This window comes from Drosophila virilis, chromosome 5, assembly GCF_030788295.1.
Source record: "Drosophila virilis strain 15010-1051.87 chromosome 5, Dvir_AGI_RSII-ME, whole genome shotgun sequence".
Classification (NCBI taxonomy): domain Eukaryota; kingdom Metazoa; phylum Arthropoda; class Insecta; order Diptera; family Drosophilidae; genus Drosophila; species Drosophila virilis.
Window position 1 is genome coordinate 2480971 of NC_091547.1, and position 23166 is coordinate 2504136.

The following is a 23166-nucleotide window of genomic DNA, read 5'->3' on the forward strand; positions in this document are numbered from 1 at the left end:
GTTGGGCTTGTTGGTTTTTTACATATTTTTTTTTTTGCTTTATTTTACGTTTTCATTTTTTTTTTTTTTTTATTACAAAAGTCGCATGGTTTTTATTTACACCCGCTCGAAAATGGGCTACAAAAGTTTTGTTTTTTTTTTTTTTTTAATTTTTTTTTGTGTCGAATTGCGCTTAAAATTGAATGCACAACGATTTCGTTTGTTGTCGCTTTTTTTCGCATTTGTATCTCGAATTGAGCAGACTTTTACGATGCTAATTACATATTATATAGCAGCACGAAAATACTTTATTATTTATTTAATAAAAATAAAATATTCTCATAAATATGTGATTGTGTGTAAACGGAATGGAGAATTGCTTTTCGCTGTTGTGATGTATGCATATATTGAGAATATATATATATATGTATATTAGTTAATTAACTTCTAAAATTATTTAAAAATATACATAGAGAGAAAAAATGAACGGACGGGTTTTCAAGAAAAATTGTGTCGATTTCTGGGTTTGTTCTAGGCCCAATTAAAGATGATTCATTTCTGAGTGAAACTTATATTTAACTTAACATAAGGTTGGACGTTTAATAGCTTGGAAAAATGGTATTCGCAGGCAGGTTTGAACTTTTAACATAGAAGCAAGAACACAAATTAAAGAGAGCTTTGCGACAGATCAAAGTCAACTACAGCTGTTGTCTAATCATGTGTAGCTATATATACTTTCAGATATATATATGTATATATATATTCGTAAATGTGATTGATGGATTAGATATGGAGCGTCGAGGTGGGTCTGGATTTGGCTGGATTGGCTTATCTGGTGTAGAGCAGCGCCATCAGAATGCCCAGCAGAGCCAAGGAGGATGCCGAGGTGGCCATGTGCTCGGCGCCGCCATAGTACGCCTGGCCGCAGGCCGGCGGGCAGACGGGTATGATCGTCTCGAAGAGATTGACACGCGCCTCGGCATCACCAAATCGATTCGTTGCCTTGCACACATAGTCGCCATACTGACGCTTCTCGATCGTGATGACGCGCAGCGTCGAATCGGTGTACTCATCGGCGGTGGCAAAGTGCGAGACGGTATAATGCTGATTGTTGGCCAGCTGTATGTCATCCTTGGTCCAAACAATGGCCGGCGGCGGGTACGCCTCAATGTGGCACTCCAGATCCATGTCGTATTGCAGCGCCTGACCCAAACGTGGTCGCGGCACCGTTATAACCGGCGCAAATTCCACCTCGACATTGATGTTGCGACGATCTCCCTTGCTGACGCCGTTGTCTGCCACACAGTAGTAGGTGCCGCGATCCTCCTTCTTCACCGACTTGATGCGCAGTATGTTGCCCACATAAGTGGCGCTATCTGGAAAGGGAGAGGAGAGAGGTAGTCATTAGCAAAGGGTGTTCAAGTGCGTCCGGCTATCAATGGAGTTAAATGTATAAATCTGGCGGCTTTTGTGTTTGTGCACTCGGAAAAATCTGATTTTAATGAGGCGCCGCAAATGACGGGTGACCTTTTGATACCCCGCACGCATGGCAAGTGGTTAAGAAGGGGTATGATGATTTGTAGTCAATGCATGTAACAGGCAGAAGAAGTCATCCAAATTCTTGATCAGCTTCAATAGTCGAGTCGTTCTATTTGTTCGTATCGAAAATTTAGAATGGGAATAGCTCAAGGATTATAAAAGCTGGGGTATATGTATATGGTGTGTAATATACTATAATAACATACATTCTAATGCCCTTTAGAGGCATGGTCTCTTGGCATTTACACACATTTGGATGCCATATTTAATACGCTGAAAAGATCGGACACATGTCTTAGGGTATCTCCTAGTCGAGCACTCTTACTCGCATTTGAATTCCCGTGTCGAGTGTCTGTATAACAATAGCCACGTTAATGACCTTTAACAAGCAGCAAACCATTTAGACATGCGGCAACGTTTTTTTTTTTTGCAAACTAATTTTTGAAAAGCGCGCACTCACACAATTGCTAGCGGGAGGACAGCCTAGGTAAAAGGGGGAGCCAGCTGGGAGGGGGGCGGGGTTTAGTGCATCAAGCAACTGAAGCGTAAACGTGAATGGGAATCCGAATGCGAGTGCAAAAGCAGCGACAGCAACTGCAACTGCAGCAGCAGCAGCATTCGGTTCAGTTCATAACCGGAAGTTGAAACGAGGGCAATGCGCCTTGTCGATTACCTGTGCTCCACCCCTCCCCCCATCTATGAACATGCCCGGACGCCAGGTGCACAAGTGAGGTTAGAGTTGAGCGCGTGTCGTGTTTGCCTTAGTCGTGCTTGTCTCGTGTTCTTGTCGTGTTCATCTTGTCTCATCTCTAGCTCGACAGCATTTGCGACTCTTCAAACATTTGTGTCGTGTTCTTGTCGTGCTCGTGTCGTGTCGTGTCGACTTATCGCGCTCATCTCTAGCTCAAGCGCATTTGCGACTCTTCAAACATTTGGAAATTGAAGCTCGAAACAATTGACAAGCAAACACAAACTATCAAAAGCTGAGCACGAGGAGCGTTGACCGTGTGCAGCACGAAATATTGCTTTATGGAACCTATGCAAAATGCATGCGGGCGAAGGGGAGGGGGGGCAAAGAAATGTGGGTTGAGGGATGTGAATTGTGTATATGTATATATAAACATATATATATATGTACATAGGCGTTTGCTCATTCGGCTGAAACATTTCAAATTAATTGCGCTGGGGAGTCGAAGTAAAATGCATTTGATTCAAATTGAATCGACAGAGGAGGCAGAGGCGTTGCCAGAGAGGGGGGTGAAAGGGGATTGGGAGCAACGCCTGGCGACAATTGAATTGCATACATCAATTGAAATACCTAAGATGCACTCTGGATGCGGGCAAATGAAATACAGAAATTCATTTCAATATTGCGACAATTCATCGGAGACCAAAGAAATCCAACTAGAGCTGGGCTTTTGTTTAATTAGCCCGAAACGAATTACGTTTGTGGAACGTGCACAGTTGGTCAACGAAGTGTCAAAGGAGTAGCCAGAATTTACTTGCTGACTGCTGCACTAGCAGATACCCTGTAAAGCTAACAGAGGCTGGCCTCAGAGTAGATTTCTTTGAATTGATGATCTACCCTTGATTAAAAAATCTACTCACAGCCCAAATTGTAAGAGCTGGGCAGTGAGACGGGGCTTTGGCAATTTTCACCCGCAAATATGGAAAAGGCGTGGAAATGGTTTATTTAAAGCAGCTTAGCTTAATTTCAGCAATGTTTACAGCAAAAACTCTTGATGATTGACTGATTGATGATCTACTATTGATAATCTACCCCTGATTAATGATGACAGAGACGGGGCTTTGTCAAATTCCACCCGCAAATGTGAAAAATGGATGGAAAACTATTAATTTCGCAAATCTCTGCATTCTATACTTGAAGTTTATATTTACGGTTGTATACCCTTCTTCTTCACATTGACAATAGGGTATACAAATGCACTACTTAAAAGGTTTAAAGTTTCCCCCTCTTGTCTATAGTATACATCTCTATCAGTTTATCAAGCACATTTCTCAGCAATTACAGGGTATCCATACAAATTGTGACTTTTGCTTTGGGGAACGTGTCACTGGAAGCGTACCAAGTGCAACAGCTCGTGACAGATCGTGTCTCCGGCTCAGGTTGAGCTGCACACGCAGTTGCCATAACAAATGTGCCCCTTTGCCCATTCCCGATTCCCGTTTCCCATTTCTACATTTCTTCACGATGACAAATTCAGTCAAGTATTTAATGTTTTGTTAGCTGTTGCATGAAATGAGATGCAGGTCAGGTCGAACACGACACATTTTTTAGCCCGTTAGCTAAGTGAGAACCGTTTAAAAAATTGCTAAAAAAAAAACCCAGGAAAACAAACAAATTTCATTTCGCAGAGGTCGCGCATGCGCTTAATTGGGGCGTGGCAGACGGGCAAAAAGAAAAAATATTTAATTACCTATTAAGTATGCAAGACAAGTCTCAAGACGCAGCTTTCTTTTGTCTCAATAGAGAGGGAGAGAGGAAGGGAGAGAGAGAGAGGGCTTCAGCACAGTTTTGTGGGCATGTTTGTAATTAAAGTCAAGAATCACAATATATGCACAAGATGTGACTCTTTCAGACAATTTGGGTTAAATTTATTAAGCCTCGGCTAACTAAACCCCAAAAAACTCGACTCATATGCGATAAGATGAATGCGATCCTGTGGCACGAACATGATCTATGAAAGGGGACGCCTTTTGTTGTGCATGTTGTGAAGTGGCGTTAATTAGGGTTAATTCAGTTTCGGATCGTATATCAATCCGAAATGTGTGCAGGATAAACAATGCAGACGAATTACAAAATCCCAGCTCATATATCATTCTGAAACAAGGCGCAATAGCTGAACAGCATCGAGTTTGCCTTTCGATAATCGACTGTTTGACTATTGTAATTACAATTTTAGCTGACATAACATTGGCCTAACGAGACTGAACATAGAAGAACAACTAATTAGTTCGATTCCCTTTTTTTCATTTATCTTCTCTTCTTTTTTGTATGCATTCCTTGATATGCTTCCCTTTTCCCTTTCCCTTTCTGTTCTTTTCTTTCCTTTTAATCTCTTATTTATTCTATTTAATTCGTATATTTTTTTATATTTCCTCATCTTCCATTCTCTTTCTCCTTCTTCTCTTCTCTTCCCATCTCTTTTCTTCTCTTCTTAAATCCTTTATATTTTTCTCATTTCTCCTGTACTCTTCACGTTTTATCTCCCTTCTTCTTCCCTTCTCTCTACTCTCTTTTTCTCTTGTTATCTCCCTTCTTCCCTTCTTCTCTTCTGCACTTTTACTATACTCTACTCTTATCTCTTTTCTCCCTTCTTTCTTTCGCTCTTCTTTTCTCTCTCTTCTTTCTCTTCTCTTCTATTTTCTAATCTTTTCTTTAATTTTCTATTCTTTTCATCGCATCTCCTCTCGTCTGAGCGTCGGACAATCGTAAGAGAATTCGCCAGTTCAAATCCACCAGAAAATCCATTTAGAAATATGAAACCTTTGGCGAATCGCACAAAATCCATTATACTAATAACAAATATCAATTCATATATCAAAATGTAAAAGAATTCTAGTACCAACTAACTGCTACCCTTTAATTTGTCGAGTCTAACCGACTACTAAAGCTGATTGCTCGTGTAATAACACGGTTTTTGTTTGATATGACAAATTGAGAAGATGACTGGAAATGGAGCTGACACCAACATCAATTAACGAGCCCGCATTCAGTTGAAAATGATATAGGGGGAAATGTTACAAATGGAGCTAATGCATGGGCCCCCTCTCTACTTGCCTCTCTCTGTGTCTCTCTTTAGCCGGAAATGATGCATACACTGGCTTCTGATCTCCAGCCAGAGTCGCAGTCAGAGTCTAAATGTTGGCGTTGTAATTTCAGTTACTAATGAGAGAATTAAAAACACTTTGCTGTAGGGCAGGAGGAGAAGGAGGAGGATGCATGACGAGCAGGAAAAACTGTGAATGTGCGTGTGTGTTGCAACTGCAGCCAACTAATGAAAGGAAAACACAAACACACGCTGCGAGCGATGGTAATGAAAAATCAGACAGCCGTGCATTTGTTTAAGCCAGGCCAAGAAGGAACCTGTCTGGGCCAGAAACAACAACAACAACTTCGTCCCTTGGGCAAACAGCCAGAGATAAATTGTCAGTTAAAGGCAGCAGCAGCAGCAGAAGAAAATGAAAATTGTGCAAAGTGCAAGGGCAAGGTGAGAAGTGAGAAGAAGCAGCAGCAGCAGAGACAGCCTTTTGAGGTACATCACAGGTAACAGCAGCAGCACCAGGTATTACCTGAGCTCTCACAAAGGTTGAAAAAAAAATAAAGCATGCGAATTGTAACAGAGGCCGCTTTGTAGAGACCTTCACAAAACATGCCGACTCAGAGGAAATGCATTCTAGCGGGCGGGGAGAGGGAGGGGGGAGAAATTTTAAAATTGAAGCAAACGTTAAGAAATATATATCTAAAGTGCGCCGACAAATAAATACACTTGCTGCAAAATATAACAAATACGTGTTGTGTCTTGTTAAAACTAGCTAGAGAAACTTTTTTAGTGCTAGGCAATAGCCCGGCGTTGCGCGTACCAATTGGCAAATGTGCAATGTATGGCTAGAAAAAATATACTCTGCTAAAATAACCCGGCGCTGTCCGGCTTAAATGAACTATGTTAATATGCAAATTACCAGAAACTTATGCATTACACATTCTAGCTGCAAGCTTTTGGACTGTGCATTGATCATAAATCATCAATCAATCAATCATTCAGTAAACTAGTCAGCATTAATTCTTCCCCTATCTTCGACCTGGCATTACACACTTCACGCCACAATCCAAATGCCCTGCGTATAGAGGGTATTAAAACGCCCGTCGACAACACAATTTCAGGCAGGTTCCCAAACCGGGGCTCAACTGGCGACAGACGCTTGAGCGACTTTCAGCGAGCCGTCAAAAACTGTTCAAGCTGTTGAGTTTTGAGCCATATTTTATGGGGTAAGTCAACACATCGCCCCGCTCCATTGCGACCCTAACACCTGGCCCGGCATTACTTTCCAGCAATTTTGTTTATCGCCAACGTTTAGTTTTATTTAAATTCCTATTTCTATATATATATATATATATTTTGTTTTTGTGTTTTTTTGCTGCGCGCTGGCTTGGAAAATTTGTGACAAGTTGCGAGAAAATTGAAGGGTTGCTACACATATATATATTTTCTGATACGGTAAACTACGATTAGCGGCCGCCATTTTGGGCCCGTAACAACCACCGTTGCGGCCCGTTAGGAAATGGAAATTTGTATGCCATGCAAAAATCTATTCGCACCAATCAAAAGCAACGGCAGACGACGCGAAATTCAAATTGACAGGAAAAATGTGCCCAAAAAAAAAAAGTGTCTGCCCCGCGTCTTCTCCTCCTCCTCCTCCTCCTCTCAACAGGTACGAGCTCGGTTTGAACTGCCTGCGGCCATATTTGTTTTTCCCTTTCAATTTCCTGCATTGGTTTTTCCATTTTCTTACAGCTTTTTTTTGGGACGCTGCAAACAAAACCGTTTGGCGAAATGAAGTTGTTGCTCAAGAAAAACAGGCGACTCTTCAAATGTCAACACAGTTGTAAGGGGGGCAAGAGGGAGATTTGGGTTCTATGCAACGTTGCCAGGTGCAAATTATGAATGTTAATGCACCACGACAACAACAACAACAACAACCACGTGTGACTCATCATAAACCACGTCGGCTTTTAATGACGCACCATATTATTTGCGCTCGCTGCACACTTCCAGACCAGAAACTTTACTCTGCGAGTCGTCACTCCTCCTCTCTCCCCTACCTGCTCCTCTTCCTCCATACCTCTGTCTGTCTATCTGCGGCTCTGGGCTAGCAAAAATCCAATTAAAAACTGCGCACACGTTGTTTTTGCCTCTAATGCAATTTTCACTTTTTTTTTTTATGTACATTTTGTGGACCGATTTTTTCGAGAGATTCCTCTGCCTATATTTGGTTTCGGTTTCCGTTAGCATTGAGTCCGTATACCCCGTATATACTATGTGGTAAATGCTCTTTAAAAACCTCAAAATGTAGCTTAATTTAGGCCCAGCATAAAGCGTACTTCATAGTTGCAGCTCTTCTTTGAGTCGATTTGTATTGCTAGTTTTTTATTTGGAGTATTTCGTAGAGTATTTTATTCATTTGGTTGCCATTTCTGATAGCATTGAGTCCAAATACCCCACATATATCATGTGGAAATAGCTCCGACAAATTTATTTCTTTTATTTCTCGAATTATACCTAACTTTAACTTCATAGCTGAAGGTCTTCTTTGAGTCGAGTTATATTTAGTATTATCATTATTATATATATTTAGTATTTCCTAGATAATCCACGTCTAACACAGAATTGAGCTATGCAGCTTATCTAGAACTCGAGTTATTTCATTTTTCGCTAGCAGAACTACAAATTGACAATCCGTATTGTTGTTTTAGTCATATTTGGCATATTCTTTAGTTATACTAGATATATGACAATTGCTGCTTTGAAATTCTTTTAGAAGTCGCGTTTTAAGAGTTTTGGAAATCAATCTTGTTCACTTTTAGGCCGATTGTTAAGAATTTTAACTGCCTTTTTCTATCTATTATTTACATTTTTTATTTGTTTACCTAATTGTTTAAGAGGAATTTCGTATTCCAGCTGTTCACACAATAAGTTTTGAGCCTTAAAACTGCGCTAGAATTCGAGTTACTTGAGGTTGGACACATCAATTTCGATTTCTTAGATAGAAGACAACGATTTGATTGAGGCTGGATTTTATTTCTTGCTTATAAATTGACAAAACTGAGCTGCAATTTTGACATGTTTTTAATATATGCGCATGTTGAACCTGATCTAGGGCATGTTTTGCACTCTAGCTCTACTTCGTATAGCGCAAGTATTTCTTTGATTTTACAATATGTTTTCCTGCAATACCCAAGCATTATTCGAGTCAAGTCTCAGCCAGGCAGCTGCCGTAGAAGTCAAGTTACTTGAGGTCAGCGGAAAACACCTGATGTATGTTGACATGCAGCATCTCCCTCTGCCTCTCTCTCTCGCTCACCTTCCCTCTCAGTCTCTTCTTTGCACTCTGTTGTTCTTATTAAAAATTGCATGCCTTTGCAAATTTGTCGCCTCTTCCTGTTTTGTCACCCAAAACTCATCAGGCAACATCAACATTATGAGTAGTCACCTTCTTCTTCTTCAGCTGCTTGTTGTTGGTGGTGCACACACACACACACACACACACAAGCACACACACACACATGTATCGAGCATATAACAAGCTCTTGAGACATGTGAATGCACCCACTTTGGTGGCTAACGCATCAACCTTCAGCCTTCAACAACAGCGACAACCGCACAACCCACAAAACGCAGACACCCTCCGGACGCTGGCGAGACTCGAATCATCCCCACGGCAAAAAAAAAACGCCGCCCACCCTCCTCCTGCCCCCTTCGGGTAGACATTGTGTTGTTGACTTTTGAAAAGTGATTTCTTCGAGTAGAGCACATTATAGCTACCCGGCATGCCATTTATTGGATTGTACACAACAGCACACACACCCTCACACACACGCACACGCACACACACACACCCTCACACACACACAAATTGCGAAGCAACTCAAGAATTTGAGACCATGTCCATCGAGAGACTCACAAAAGGCTCAACACAATTGAGTTTTAAGCGTTTTTTTTTTTTATTTTTCATTTTTGGAAAAATGTCGTATAATTGAATTTATGTCGCCCTCGTCTCTGTACTCGACTCTAACGCTCGCTAGTAAATAGTTTCAAGAAATCTCAAACTCAAGTAACAGCTATTAAAATCGCAATTACAATAAAGTATCAACATAAATCTGACAGTGAATGTTGCGTTCCTAAACAAATATGCCCAAATCCTGAAAATAAACACAAATAGAGTTAGGGTGGGAAATATTCGGTATTCAAAACCCGTGTCTGATATGGATTAGGATTAAAAAGCCGGTCCTCTGTGTGACGTGCAACGCGACGCCGAAAGTGCTGAGTAAATAATGAAATTGCCGGCAAATACGTGAATTTTGTGTGATAAGCGCAATGCACAATGGTAGTAGACCCAAAAGGACACGGACATACAGAGAAATCTACATAAATACATATACATATATATTGAGTTTACTTTGGCTGAGCGGTAAAAAAGGTTGTTCACAAAATGGCGACTAAATTAAATGTAAGATTTAAAAAACAAAACTAGTTTTTATATATTTCCCCACAACATTTTTTATATAAAAAAGTTTAAATTGGTTTAAAACATAATTTTAATAGCTTTATTGCAAGAGAAGACCAAATGTCAAGCCGATTACACATACGCTGAACTGTTAAGCTTGTAGGGAGCATTAAACTGGAGAGTTTCTTTAATAAAATTCACAAAATGGCAGCAAAAATTAAACGTGAGCTAAGCGAAATGGTTTTAAAAAAATAGTTTTACATATTTTCCACAGTTAAAATTGGCTTAAAACACAATTTTAACAGCTCTAAGTGAAGAGAAGATTAAGCGAATTCTAACATTGAGCTTTAACATGACATGTTATTAACATAACCAGAGCTGTTAGGTTAAACTCGAAAGTTAATTCAAATAACACTTAAAATACTTGATAAATCCTCTAAATTTCTCGCTTGTACTAACGAAAATCGAGGCACAGATCTTGGGAATTGCTGGCTACAGCCAAATCATTTACCCATTGTCATAGCCACAAAATGGGGCTAGGCTGTAAAATATATAGTAAAAGCCCAAGCAATTAACTAACAAGTTAGTTGGCCACTTTCAGCCGATTGGCTGAGCGCGCCGCTTTACTTTTCAGCCAACTCAAAGTACAGAGCGGCCGAAGACCCTCTGCCTCAAAACTGACCAGTTACCAATCCCTAGTTGTACGTTGCACGTTGGCCGTTGCCAGTTGCTAGTTTCTGGGCCCGCTTTGTCATGTGGTCGTTGCCCCAGCAACCAACATTCATAAACAAGTTTTTCAGTACGTCATCATCATATTATTGTTGCTTTTCTTGGTGTTTTTGTGCTTGCTAGTTCTTGTGCACTGTATCTATAGTAAGTGGGCAAAAACAAAGGGCAGACAGAAGAAGGCAGCTCCTAACAAAAATAACAGAGATATGCATTTGATTTTTGGTGTGCAAGCACATTCGACTGTTATACTCAAGCTAGTTAAAGTTTATAGCAATCAAATGAGGAATACACGAGTTATTTAAGAAACGTTTGTTCAGAGTGGCCAGAAATATATCATTTTTAGAGATAAGCTCTTGATGTTTGGTATGCACACACTTTGGACTATTATCTTCAAGCTTTGAAAATTTTACAACAATCAAACAAGGAATACTCGAGTTATTTAGAAATGCATTGTTTAGAGTGCGCCGGAGAGGCGAAAAGAATATATGCCGGAGGGTAGGTAATGTAAGATGATATAGAAGTGCGGCAACTCGCAGATGTTAACAGGGTATCTCTGAGTCTTTTACTACTCAACTTGTTTATTGCCTCTGCCTTTGTATCTGCAACTAGAACAGAGCGAACATAATGCATAAGGCACACACAAACACACAGAATGCAACATTGTTGTGTACACTTCCTCAACAGGGAAGAGAGAGAGAGAGAGAGGGGGAAAGGGGGTGTGTGGCAGAAATTATGCTTGCATATGCAATAATAATACATAAAACTCGTGCCTCCTTACACTTTCCTTTATTTCCCTTATTTAATTCCATGTGTGCAAAAACTTAATTACTTGCAAATATTTGGACAGTGGCAAAAGTGGATGCAGAAATCCAATTGCCAGAAGGGTATACCGAAGGGTGAGGGGGTGAGGGGGGGAGGCTCGTTGAGTGGCATGCTAGCAATTTTTCATTAAATATATATTTTGCGATTATTTTGCCAATTTGGCCACGCCCCGTTGCGAGCCTCGAGTGGCGCATCAATTGCGCAACGAAATTTTTAAGCGTAAATTTCATAAAAATTTCCATATCAGACCCTTTCATATTTCACCCTAGAAACTAACTTTGAACCCCCAAAAATTATGTTTTGAAATTGCAAATATATTTTGGTATTCGATTACGCAATTGGAGCACTCGAAACGCACTCAAGAGTTCTCGTAATTTGCATAAACGTTTTCACGCTCAAGTAGCTCCCCTCTCTATTCAGTTATTTTTTTAAGGGGTATATTTTGACATTCAGAGACTAAGATTCATGTGACAAGCGATCACACATGAACATATACACATGCATCTATCTGGAGAGCAGATCTTTTCGCTCAGTTCCACATTATTGTCCAATAAGCGTCAATTGGCTTTCGCTTGTTGCTGTTTCTCTTAGATCTTATCGCTCGATTGGGATCTAAACATTCGGATATGTTTTGTGTAATTGTTTATTTAACAGCACGAGAAGTGCTCTCCTAATGATGCCCATGCAGAACCCAAATGTTTCCTGTCAGACATCATAACAAAGCATTACGAATAAGTTGAGAAATTATCCGCAAATTCGAGGGTAGTGCGAGAAAAAGGGAGAAGAGTGAGACTGTTAAATAAGCTCCAAGATTGCAATAAAATAAGGAATGTAGCAAAGACAGAATTAACACGTTCAGGATCGAGAAGAAGCAATCGTCGAATGGGCGACAGCAGAGTCATAGATAAACAAAGTTCGGAGTAAAGAGAGAAGAGTAAGTTAGACTGTTAAATACTAACCCAAGCTCCAATAATGTAAGAAATTAAATAATTAAATAAGTATTTGAGCATGAAGTTGATGGTTCGAACCCTCGAGAAGACGGAAGATAGAATGCGCAGAATGCATGCGCTATTTGATAAGAAGAATTCCACAAAAAGAGAGAAGAGTGAGACTTACATATTACCCAAAGTGTTCCCATTATCTAAGAAATTAAGTTAAAAAGTTTAGGGTTCGAACTCCCGAGACAATAGAATGCGCAGAATGGCCGGACATACATATGAACCTGGAAATTTGACTTGCTTTGCTAAGAAGAATATCTAAACAAACTAAGCTCAATCTCATCTCTCTACAGTCTATTTATGTATATTTATAGTTCAAATAGTTTTCGAGTTTTAAAGATTAAATTGGATATTTGACATCTGGTTTAAGAGTCTTATCATAGACAATAAAAATGAGTTATTAACACGAATTGAAGGAATACTGGGGTCTTGCCTAAGAGAATGGATGATTTTTGATATAATCGCATCATTATTTGAACTGCCCTCGTTCTGTTGGCATCGTTTGAAATGATGCCAGAATTAAAAAGAAATAAACAACAAATTGCGAGCGTTGCAAATTTGAATGGATGCGCGTTGTTTTTCTGTTTGTTTTCATTTCTTTATTGCTTTATTTATTTTGAGCAAACGCAGCTCGAAAATTTGTAAAGCCGGACACAACATTCGAAACCCAATTTGGCTGGCCTCACGTGAGGCTCGAGTTGGGCCAAGGTGAGCTTTATTATTATGGCCAAAACGCAATGCAGTTGCCTGATAAATAAACCATTGGCCGATGCAATTTTTGCATGCCTAAACAGGTGTGCAGCTGGGCCGAGGGGAGGGGAGACAGAGCAGGGTAGAGGCAGGGGTAGGGCAGTTAGCCAGGTGCTATCAATTTATTCTGTTGACGCTTTAACGTTATTAAGGCCCAATCGATTTGCTTGGCAACGCACAAATTGGCCCTTGCACCGAGTCAAAGATCGCGAGAGGACACACCCTTCACCTGGAATACCCTGTAAGCATATGAGAGGAGTATATTGATTGTTCAGCCTGAATATTCTAGATATAGCCATGTTCTAGCTGTCTATTTGATTGATTTAAGAGTTTTTAGCTCTCTGGCGAGTCAAGGTTCACTTAGAATACCCTGTAAACATAAGACACGGGTTTATTGCACTTCTTCACGAAGTAGACAATAACATATATATATAGACATATGGCTTCTTCTATTTGTTTTATTCTAGGTATATGCCCAGCTTAAAAAAGTATTCTTGATACCCTGCAAATTTCATAAAGATCGCACAACAAAAAGTTATTTAAGATTGAAATTTACAATATGTGGGTGCAGAAATATCGCCTTCAAAACACGCAATTTTTCATAATGCGAAATGAATGCGAATAACGGCTACGTTTCTTTATTTAACAAGGCATCTACTAGTTCGGCTAGCCCTATATACTTGTGTATATATTTATTCTTTTTGCGCGCTAAAAACCGGCAACGGAAGCGCCTGATTAGGGGTTCCTTCTGCGTTTGTTTATGTGCGTGTCCCTGTTTTCTTCCTCGCGGCTAAGGCGTGGTCCAATCCCGTAGTCCCTGCCCAGCCCCAGCCCCTGGCCCTGCCCTGCCCTGGCCTCTGCCCGTGCTCCTGGGCAGGGGTTGCTTAGAAGCGGCTGCCGCGAACTGTTTGCATTTTACAACAGAAGAGGGACGCATAAGAGCGGGTTTAGAGGGGGTTTATTCGCAGCGCCCATTGTTTGTGTCGTGTTTTTTTTTTTTTTTACCTTTTTGGCTTGTAATTTATATATATTTTGTATATGTTGTATATGTTGTATATATTTTATATTGTATATTGTGTGCATTGTATTTGCCGGCTATCAAAATACAAATTATGCGCGCGAAAGGGCGCTGAACGGGGCTCAGCGCATTCGACATGGCCTTAACAATTGTTGTTGTTGTTCTGGTTGTTGTTGTTGTTGTTGTTGCCGTTGTTTACTTTGTTTTTGTTGCACTGTACCCACCCAAGCCGTAACCGTGTCTGATACACAGTAACGCCTCCTGCCTCCTGCCTCGCCTGGCTTTACGCCAGAATATGTTTGCACTCATATGCCCGGGCCACTGCTCTCACCCGTCACCCCTCCCCAACCCACTCCTTTTTCCTAGCGGCTGCAGCAGTCACCATCAAACGGTACGTTTTCAAGTTGCGGAAGCAATTGCGCGTGCTGAAGTTGTCGAATGCCTCGCAATGCGAATTCTGCCGCATAAAAGCATCTCTAGTGCAGGCCTCTGCACTCCTTACACCCCCCCTCCTTCACGCTCTCTCTCTCTCTCTCTCTCTACCCGCTCATGGCTCGTTGGCGCATTTCAAAGCTTGGCGCGGATTTTTGTTTGCCCAAGCGCTTTAAATTAAACGTGTGAAACTCCGCACAGGGGCGACTGCTGCTGCTGCCTGTGAGGTCCTGCTCAAAGGTTGATTTACCTTTGATTTATTGTGTATACTGTACCATATAAATATATATGTGTATATACATATATATGTAGCCAGTGCTGACATTGAAGTAAGTTTCTCAAGCGTATACCAGCTATTGTGCCCAAAACCCCAAGCACACAGTTCCAGGCCTTAAGTAGCTTTCGGTTTCAAGTGCTCAGCCCGGGAAGGGAGCAATCTTGCCGAGCACACACCCAACCATCAGCTGGATACCCCATTAATAGACGCTCCAATGAGCGTCCACGTTTTAGGCAAGTCAAGGCTAAAGTAATTAAAGATGGCACAAGTCGATCGTTGAAATGTTTGAAAAAGTCTGTTTAATGGTACAGGGTGTGACCAGGCCCAAATAAAGCTATTTGTGTTTGATTCGTGGTTTCAGATAAAACTATTCAATTAGAGCAATAAAAACTGTGTTTACCTTAATTTTTCAACGTTTTAGAAGAAATCAATTTAGAGTGCTCTAGTCGGGAGTGTTCCACTGTGAGAAATAGCTTAAGCTCAGCGTCAAGTTGCGTTTGCAAACATTTTAACTTTCTTTTATATGCACAAACACAAAATCGAAAAGTCTTGCGGTAAAATTGAAAAAAGTATGGCCAAATATGTGTAAATACACAAAGCCCAAATTTATGCCTACAAAAAACAGTGTGTCTTGTTCTTTTAAGCTCTGATATATGCTAAACAAACCGCATATCGATACATTTTCATATCGATTCCATGCAATTGGGACATGTTATCGATAATTAAAAACAGATTTTATCAGCGCTCAAGTCGCCATCTTACAAAAGTTCTTCAGAAAAAAACTATTATTATTGCAATAGTTAATTTATGATTTAAGGGCTGCCAGTTTAAAAATGCTCAAGTCGAAAACTGTGCAATACTTAATCCCAAGACATTAAGCCGCTGCCTAAGCCAAAAATTGTGCAGCTTTAGTATTTCTTTTGTATTTTTTTTTTTTAACCATTTGTAATTGCATTTAGACACACGCACACACACATATGCATACTTCTTAGTATTCGGTTTTCAGCTTGGCGGGATTAGTGCCACTAATTGCCGATGCTGCGCTGCCTCTGCTGCTGCTGCCGCTGGCAAATGACGCTGCAATCTTGTTAAATGCGCAGCGAGACTTAAAAATCAATTATGGATGCGCAAGCGGCGCATTTATGGCACGCAAGGTGTTTAGAACAGGTAGAATACGGGATTGATGTGCACCTGTAATGGCTTAGTATTGACCTTGTCGCTAGTCTCTTTACCTGTTGGCTACAAAATTATTTTATTGGCTTTTCCCCAGCAACAATAGCAAATGCAATAAAATTTCAAGTTGTTGGCCATTTTCAAAGAAAGCAAAGACAACAACAAAACATAACACGAAAATGGAGAGAGCGCGGCTGCATGTGACTGTGTGTCTGTGTGTGTAGGTGTGGGAGCGCGCGCGAGAGAGTGAGAGAGCGCAAGCCGAGCTTAACGCTTTGTAATATGTATGTATATATAAGACAACAATGCGCTTTCATATGAGAAACTGGCAAGAAAAATAACTAAAAAGGGCTGTTGAAAACAGGTGGGAAATGAATATATGCAAAACACGCAAAGCAAACATACAACAAAATAAAGTCTAGAACAGGCAAATAAACAAACGCCAACGGTGACGACTGAGTGAGTCACGGTCACACACACACACATGCATAGCAAGTGGCAGCCAGAGAGACAGACAGAGAGAGAGAGAGAAGACAGCGCCCCAAAACAGACGGACATATCATGTAAATGTATCGTACGCCTGCCACAGGTCTGTTTGAGGGGCAAGGGGGGAGGGTTTGGGGTCAGCTAATAGTGTTGGTTAATTAATAATTAAAGGGAGACTCACCCGTTGGCAGAATGGCATTGTTCTCGCGTCGCCATGTGATGGTCGGTGTTGGATAACCGCTGGCATAACACTCCATTTGCACCTCGCTGCCCTCGCTGGCCACAATCGATTGAGTTGAATTGTCGGAGATGACGGGCGGTCGACGCACCGATAGCTTCACACTGGCGCTCACCTTGTGCACGGTGGAGATGACCACCTGACAGGTGTAGGTGCCCGCATCTGTTTCCTGTATGTCCTTGATCTGCAGCTTGTATGTGGAAGAGTTGGGATCGTAGCGCAGCGAGAAGCGCGAATCTTTAATCACAAGCGTTGAGCCCGTTGAGAGGAAGACGGCATCTGAGTCTGTCTTGAGGAAGAGCACATTATATTCTTTGGCATACTGCACCGAGCAGTCGAATTCAACAGTGCCGCCAATATCCTTGATCTGCTCCTGCGTAATGTACGAAATTGTGGGCGTTCTCTGCGCCTGTGCGTGCGTGGCGAGTGCAATCAGCAGCAGCAGCAGTGCATGCCACAAATTGTTAATCTTCAGGTGCTCAGCTTGCCACATTCTTGTGCTTTTTGGAGTACAGAAATATAAATATATATATATTGCACCACACCCTACGGCTGATTATTTGTACGTCGGCTGCAACAGTAAATTTTAAACTGTTGAAGAAAAGCTGCCGCTGAGCTATTTGGCGCTGCGCTCTGGGACGCCCGAAGACGTGACCAAACAAAAATAGTTAGCTTTGGCTCTTTTCGTTGCACGGCACAGCGCGGATGCTGTTCGCTAGACACACACTTGTTAGCTCGCTCTAAGCTGGTTTTTCTCGACTCTCGGTATGCGTGTGTGTGTGCGCGCGCGCGCTCTTACTCTCTTTCACTGATGTCTGTGTAAGCCGAGTTTACTAATTTATACTTTTAAGCACACGCGAGAGCCACAACAAATTTAAGACGTCCGCACGATTCGACTGTCACAACACAAATGATTCGAGTGAGGCGCGCCGCAGCCGGCGCTTGCGTAAATGATACACCACTGTTAACCCGCCGTTAACAGGTTCTGTTATGTTATACTTAACAGCACCGGCTGTGCGCGCATTTTGCGTCACTGTTATTGCAACTCATTTATGCGTTAATGTTAACTAACATAATTGCGTTAACAGAATGTTATAAACGTGCTTATCGATAACTATCTTGTAAGGCGGGCTATTTTTCATTTTTAAATAAATCAAATTACTATCTATGTTTAGAATTGTTTAAAATGTATTTTTATTTACTTTTCTCCTTTTTTTTGTAATATTCTTCATTATTCAGTGGTTATTTATGTATAATGTCTATAAATGTCTGATTTTGTTTATCATCTCTTTGTTCTTCATCTTTCTGTGCTGGTTGTATGCATTGCGATTATATTTTATAACATTTTTGTATGAATGCATATTATAAATTGATATTAATAGTAATTTAAATAGCATCGACATAACATTGGATACCTTAATGTCGAATAACTTTTCAAAACTCGAAATAAAACTCAAACATAAAATGCAATATCCAAAATATTGTATAAACTTTGGAAAGTCCGCGTCATATTATATATGTTCATAATTTCACGTAGTTCCTGGCTAAAGATTTCGTACTTCATGTTATTATTATATCGTATATCAAAGTGTTTGTTTAAATATTTATTGTACTGCTGTCCTCTTTGGGGAAGTATAAGGAATCAGCATTTAGAATTTGATTTTAGTTTTACGTTCTTTTTTTCAACAAGTCGCTAGTTGCTAAGTACATAAATGTGTATATAGTATTTGTATTTGTATTTGTATTATGTGTTTGATTTTCATTCTTGTTAAATATGTAATAAATAGTTGCACAACTCCAACGTGCAATAAAGCGCATTCAAAAAAGAAATCCAGCTAAACATAACGATAGAGATTCAAGAGAATTGCGACTTCAAATGCAAGTCTTATAAAATTTTTCAATTTTTGTTACATAGATTTCCTGTTCACAAATCAATGTGTACGTATCTACGTATAGAAGTATATATTTATGGATAAATATATATATATATATATATATATGTGTATGCCCGCCAAAATAAATTATAATGCTTTATAAGATAGTACAGACTAAAGTAGTCAATAAATAAATTGCTCTAGATCAACATAAGTGTTAAGTTTTTAAAAAGCTAAGCGCCGATCCGCACTAAGTGTATATATTTATATATATATATATGTTCCAACGTTGGATCCACAGCGTGTTTTTTTGTTTTTTTTTTGTTTGTATTTTCCATTTATATATATATTTTTTCTTTAGTTATTTTGTGAATTGAGACTCCATTGTGCAAACTGCTCCTGCCATTGGCTATTCGCATTTGCCTGAAAAACAAATTCAGAAATTATTAGAAAAGCACACAAAAAATAAATTAAATATTTTTTTTATATAAAGTAAGGTAAATAGCTACCCAAACGCTACGCTGTGGCATGCAAATATATCAAAGAGTGGAAATAAAAACAGATATGCCATAAATATATAGAGTATAAATCGGTTTACAACTACACAAGCTACATATATAGTAAATATATATATATTTATTGTTGTTTACGTTTATATTTGAGTGCATGTTTTGTGGAAACGAAAAAAAAAAACAAATACAAAACCAACAACAATAAAAAGAAAAACAAAAATACATCAATAATTGGCTCTATAAGGATTTCAATGCGAAATCCTTTACCTTTTCATTCCATTCGGGATTATAGGATTGAGTTTCATCAAAATCTGAAATTGTATCAATTTGCATAAGAATCAGTTTTATTTCAAAGCTTAACCCAAAACAAAGCTAAACCTTCTTCTGTTTATCTTTTAACGAGCAACCAACACGAACAGTCTAAATATATATAGATACATTAAGATATTATCTCTAGATACATTGGAGTTCTGAATGTGCCGCATGAGAGATGCCAAATGGACGGAGTTGAGTGGAGGACACGACAGAGATTCAGCGGCGGGCGGGGGTACTCGGAACTGATTTGCATCGATGAAGTCGCATTCTAGCTAAGCCAGACTAGCAGATATATATATATATATATATATATATATATATATATATATATATATATATATATTTATATGAGGACATGTGTGACGCATGGAGAGTAGAAGACAGCGGCGTAGTCAAGGCGCATTTAAGGGGGGGTTTAATAGAACCATATATATTTTCGATAAAAGTGAAATTGAAATGCAAAGTTTCGTATAAAGTATAGAGTCTAGAGTCTAGTTTATATAGATATAGAATATAGATATAGTTTAGAGTAGAGAGATTGAGCCTGTTCTCTATAGGTTAATGGAACTTGAACTAAAAAGATCCCAGCTGTGGGTTCGAACCTCAGGCTGGATTTGTAATATTATTATTGCATAAGTCTGTCCAGCTGGCTGATTTCTTCGAAGCTCGAGACGTGTAAAAGTGTATAAGGTCTGTTGGCTATATCCATATTCAGATCTTAGCATATAAATGACTGAAGATCTTCAAAGATTGTGCCTACATATATAATCCAGTCCAGCCGTAAACAGAGTCTTGATTGTGCACAAGATTGTAAACAGTTTGGTTAACTATTTATTTCAAATAAATCCCTCTTATAAACAGCTCGACTACGCCACTGGAAAGATGTTGAACTACGAATGAATCAGATTTGTGGAAATAGATAGAATCGCGATTTAAGCTGAAAGTGAAGCGAATGTCAAAGAACTGGCAACTACATTTGAGATGAGCGAAAGGCATACAATAAAATATATTTTATATAAATATATATATTTGCATATCAAAATTTTACCTGAACAACGCGTGAACCTACAAAAATGTTTTTCAATTCTCTTGTTTTTGTTTTTTTATATATTCAAACTATATTTCATAATGTAAGCGTGCATTATCAACTGCAGCTCATCGATTGTCTCACCGATCTCGTGCAGTGCCGGAAACCCGGCCTCGTCGTCGTCGATAAAGAGCTCGGGATGGTGGCGATAGGCGAGCAGGCGATTTAGCTGGGACTGCTCCTCGCTCTGGCCGAAATTATAATCGAATTCATCATCGAAGGGATCTGTATAAAGGGGCGTGGCAGCTTCAGGAGCGGCAGCACCCTCGCACTCAAGATCCTCGTCGGTGCGAAAGATCTCCTCGTAAGCCAGACAATCGCAGTCGCCGCAGCCGGCCGGAACGGATTCGCGGCCCTCGATGTGGCGATACTCTTGAAATGGGATTCGTTCGTATGGATACGAGAGAGGTATTTTTTTTTTGATTTTTTTTTTTTTTTTTGGTAGTGAAAGTAAAAATGTTAAACAATAAAGAACAACTGAATTGCACATTCAACATTTGCAGCAATTTTTCTTATGCCGTCTATTTGGGAAATAATCTATAAGAAAAATAACAGAAAATGTTGAGAAAAACCAAAAAATCAAAAAAAAACTAGAGGAAAGGGGGGAGGGTAGAGAGTTGGTCGCAACGACGAAGGACGGAAACGGAGTCGACGTGAAGGACTTACCCAAAGGCATAATGAAACGAGCCGGCGGCAAGAATTGTTCTGAAAAAGGACAAGGACAACGAACAAGGAAAAGCACAAAGAACACACACACAGCAAAGCATAGACACAGAGAGAAAGAGAGAGAGCGTGTTAGAAAGAGAGAGAGAGATAGAGAATATTCCATATATTAGTTAGGTGCGAGTGGGTGTGGCAGTGGCCAGTGGACTCTAAAAGCGGGGTGCTTCAACTAATTTGGTGCCAAAAATAAATAAATCTAACACAGCTCTAAAAACGAGTGCAAATTGCAGGTGCAAGTTCTAGGCCATATCTCTATATAGATATCTCTATATATATAGATAGATTTTATACACATTCTATATTCCAAGCAGCAGCAGAGCGAGCGAGCGAGTGGGCGTTGGTTTCAGGCGGGAAATAAGATCTCGATTTGGTTTCGATTTCGATTTTTTTTTTTTGTCAGGGTTATTCCCGCGATTTACCTGCATTCAGATCGCTGACCATTGTCGAAATGGCCGACGTTATGTTGTCGGCAGTCGCGTTCAGCTCCGCGTCGGCATTGGGATTGGCATTCAATATGGGCGGCGGGGCTGTGAAGCCATATACATGTATATATATATATATAAAAGCGAGAGATATTGTTTGGGATGAGCCAAGCTTCTGTGCTTCACAGAGCTGCAAGCGTATCACGAATTACGATCGATTGATTATCGATCTAATTATCAAAGGCATTCAGTCAATAGCAATTGAAAATAATCGCTGATATGTCACGTATTAGGAGTCTTCTCGAAAATCTCTTTTAAATTCCATTTAATTGATTTACGAATCGAATGATCGATCGATTAATTATTGACATAATTATCTAAGCATTCAGACGATTGCAATTGGAAATGATCGCTTTTTTCACTTAAATATGTCTAAAAATGATTCTTTTTGAGAATCTCTTTTAAATTCGGATTAATTGTTTTAGGAATTACGATTAATCGTTATCGATATAATTATCATTACTCGAACTCAGATCCTAGTTGTTCTAATGCTTTACCGAGGATCGCCTTTTAAGATTATAATAGAATTTATTCCATATTGAATCACGCACGAATGCCTGATCGTGACACGCGAGCAGCTTCCAAGCGAAGTGTGTGTTGGTCAGTGAACAGTGTTGGGCAGTGGCAAGTGAGGGCGGTGTTCAGTGAGCGTAAGAGCGTAAAGAGAGAGAGCGAGAGATGGATAAACCTAACGACCAATTTGTGATGCAGTCAACCTAAACAAAGGCAACAGTTACACTTTAATCCAACCCAACCCAAACCCAAACCCAAACCCAAAGCGAATCCCTAGTAGATCCTTGGGCTACAGGCGCAGGCAATACTCACTTGCACTGCCGTTGGCGGCAAAGGCGCTACGCATGTCGCTGCTGATCTGGTTGAGCTGCTCCAGCTGGCTCTGGCTGAAGGGTCCGTGGCCGAGGCCCGGCGAGGATTGACTTTGCTGTGCCGCCTGCTGCTGCTGCTGCTGCTGCAACAGCTGTTGCTGTGTGGAGCGCAGCATCGGATGCTGTTGCAGCTGTTGCAACTGCTGGGCATGCAGGGCGCTCATCGGCGTGGTGCCCAGGACGCCAGCTGATGTTGTCGCCGTGCCACCTGGCATGGGCGGCGATTTGCCGGATCGTGGACTGGAATTGGGCGTGGAGCGCGGCGAGGCAGTCTGTTGATTCTTGAGCATGCGCATCAGGCCCTCCAGCTGTTCCATCAGTTGCCGCCGCGAATCCTGCAGCGCGCCCAAATGCCCCTCCAACTCGCCCTTGCGCTGCCGCAGGGCGCGCAGCTCATTGATCAGCGCCGGATTCTCGGGCGCCATTTGCTCAGTCTCCTGCTGGCGGCGCAGGCGCGCGATTTCGCGCATTATCTCCTTGTTCTTCGACTCCAGCTGGGCGATGAGCTCGCGCTGCGCACGCGAATTATCCGTGCCAATGGGCGTGATGCTCTCCGCATTGGGCATGTTGGAGGGCTGCGAGAGAGAGAGGGCAGAGTTTA

At 40.6% G+C, this 23166-nt stretch overlaps 2 protein-coding genes across 8 annotated transcripts in view; both read right to left on the minus strand.

The window, feature by feature from the left end:
- Window positions 1-14: 14 nt before the first annotated feature.
- On the minus strand, window positions 15-17603 carry Lac (septate junction protein lachesin). Its single transcript, XM_002059766.4, has 2 exons — window positions 16632-17603; window positions 15-1355 (listed from the first exon to the last, which is right to left on the minus strand). The coding sequence occupies exons 1-2, from the start codon at window positions 17179-17181 to the stop codon at window positions 808-810; spliced, it is 1098 nt and encodes a 365-aa protein (XP_002059802.1). The 5' UTR covers window positions 17182-17603; the 3' UTR covers window positions 15-807.
- A 255-nt stretch (window positions 17604-17858) lies between these two features.
- The window catches only part of Dyb (Dystrobrevin), a 36401-nt gene continuing 31093 nt past the window's right edge, over window positions 17859-23166 (minus strand). The window contains exons 5-10 of one of the 7 annotated variants that reach the window (XM_032435993.2): window positions 22507-23140; window positions 21619-21726; window positions 21143-21181; window positions 20438-21013; window positions 19342-19385; window positions 17859-18985 (exon numbers count right to left, since the gene is read on the minus strand). In XM_032435993.2, coding sequence (XP_032291884.1) covers window positions 20967-21013; window positions 21143-21181; window positions 21619-21726; window positions 22507-23140 — 828 coding nt within the window. In that variant the 3' untranslated portion in view covers window positions 17859-18985; window positions 19342-19385; window positions 20438-20966. Of the gene's footprint in view, window positions 18986-19341; window positions 19386-20437; window positions 21182-21618; window positions 21727-22506; window positions 23141-23166 lie in introns of those variants that run through there. The other 6 variants (XM_032435992.2, XM_002059767.4, XM_015168421.3 and 3 more) reach the window with 6 other exon arrangements.

Bases quoted from the DNA above. Each gene is read 5' to 3' on its own strand.
- Lac (XM_002059766.4), bottom strand. From the start codon at position 17,181: ATGTGGCAAGCTGAGCACCTGAAGATTAACAATTTGTGGCATGCACTG. The intron at 1,356-16,631 runs GTGAGTCTCCCT...CTCCCTTTCCAG, and splicing joins CAATGCCATTCTGCCAACGG to ATAGCGCCACTTATGTGGGC.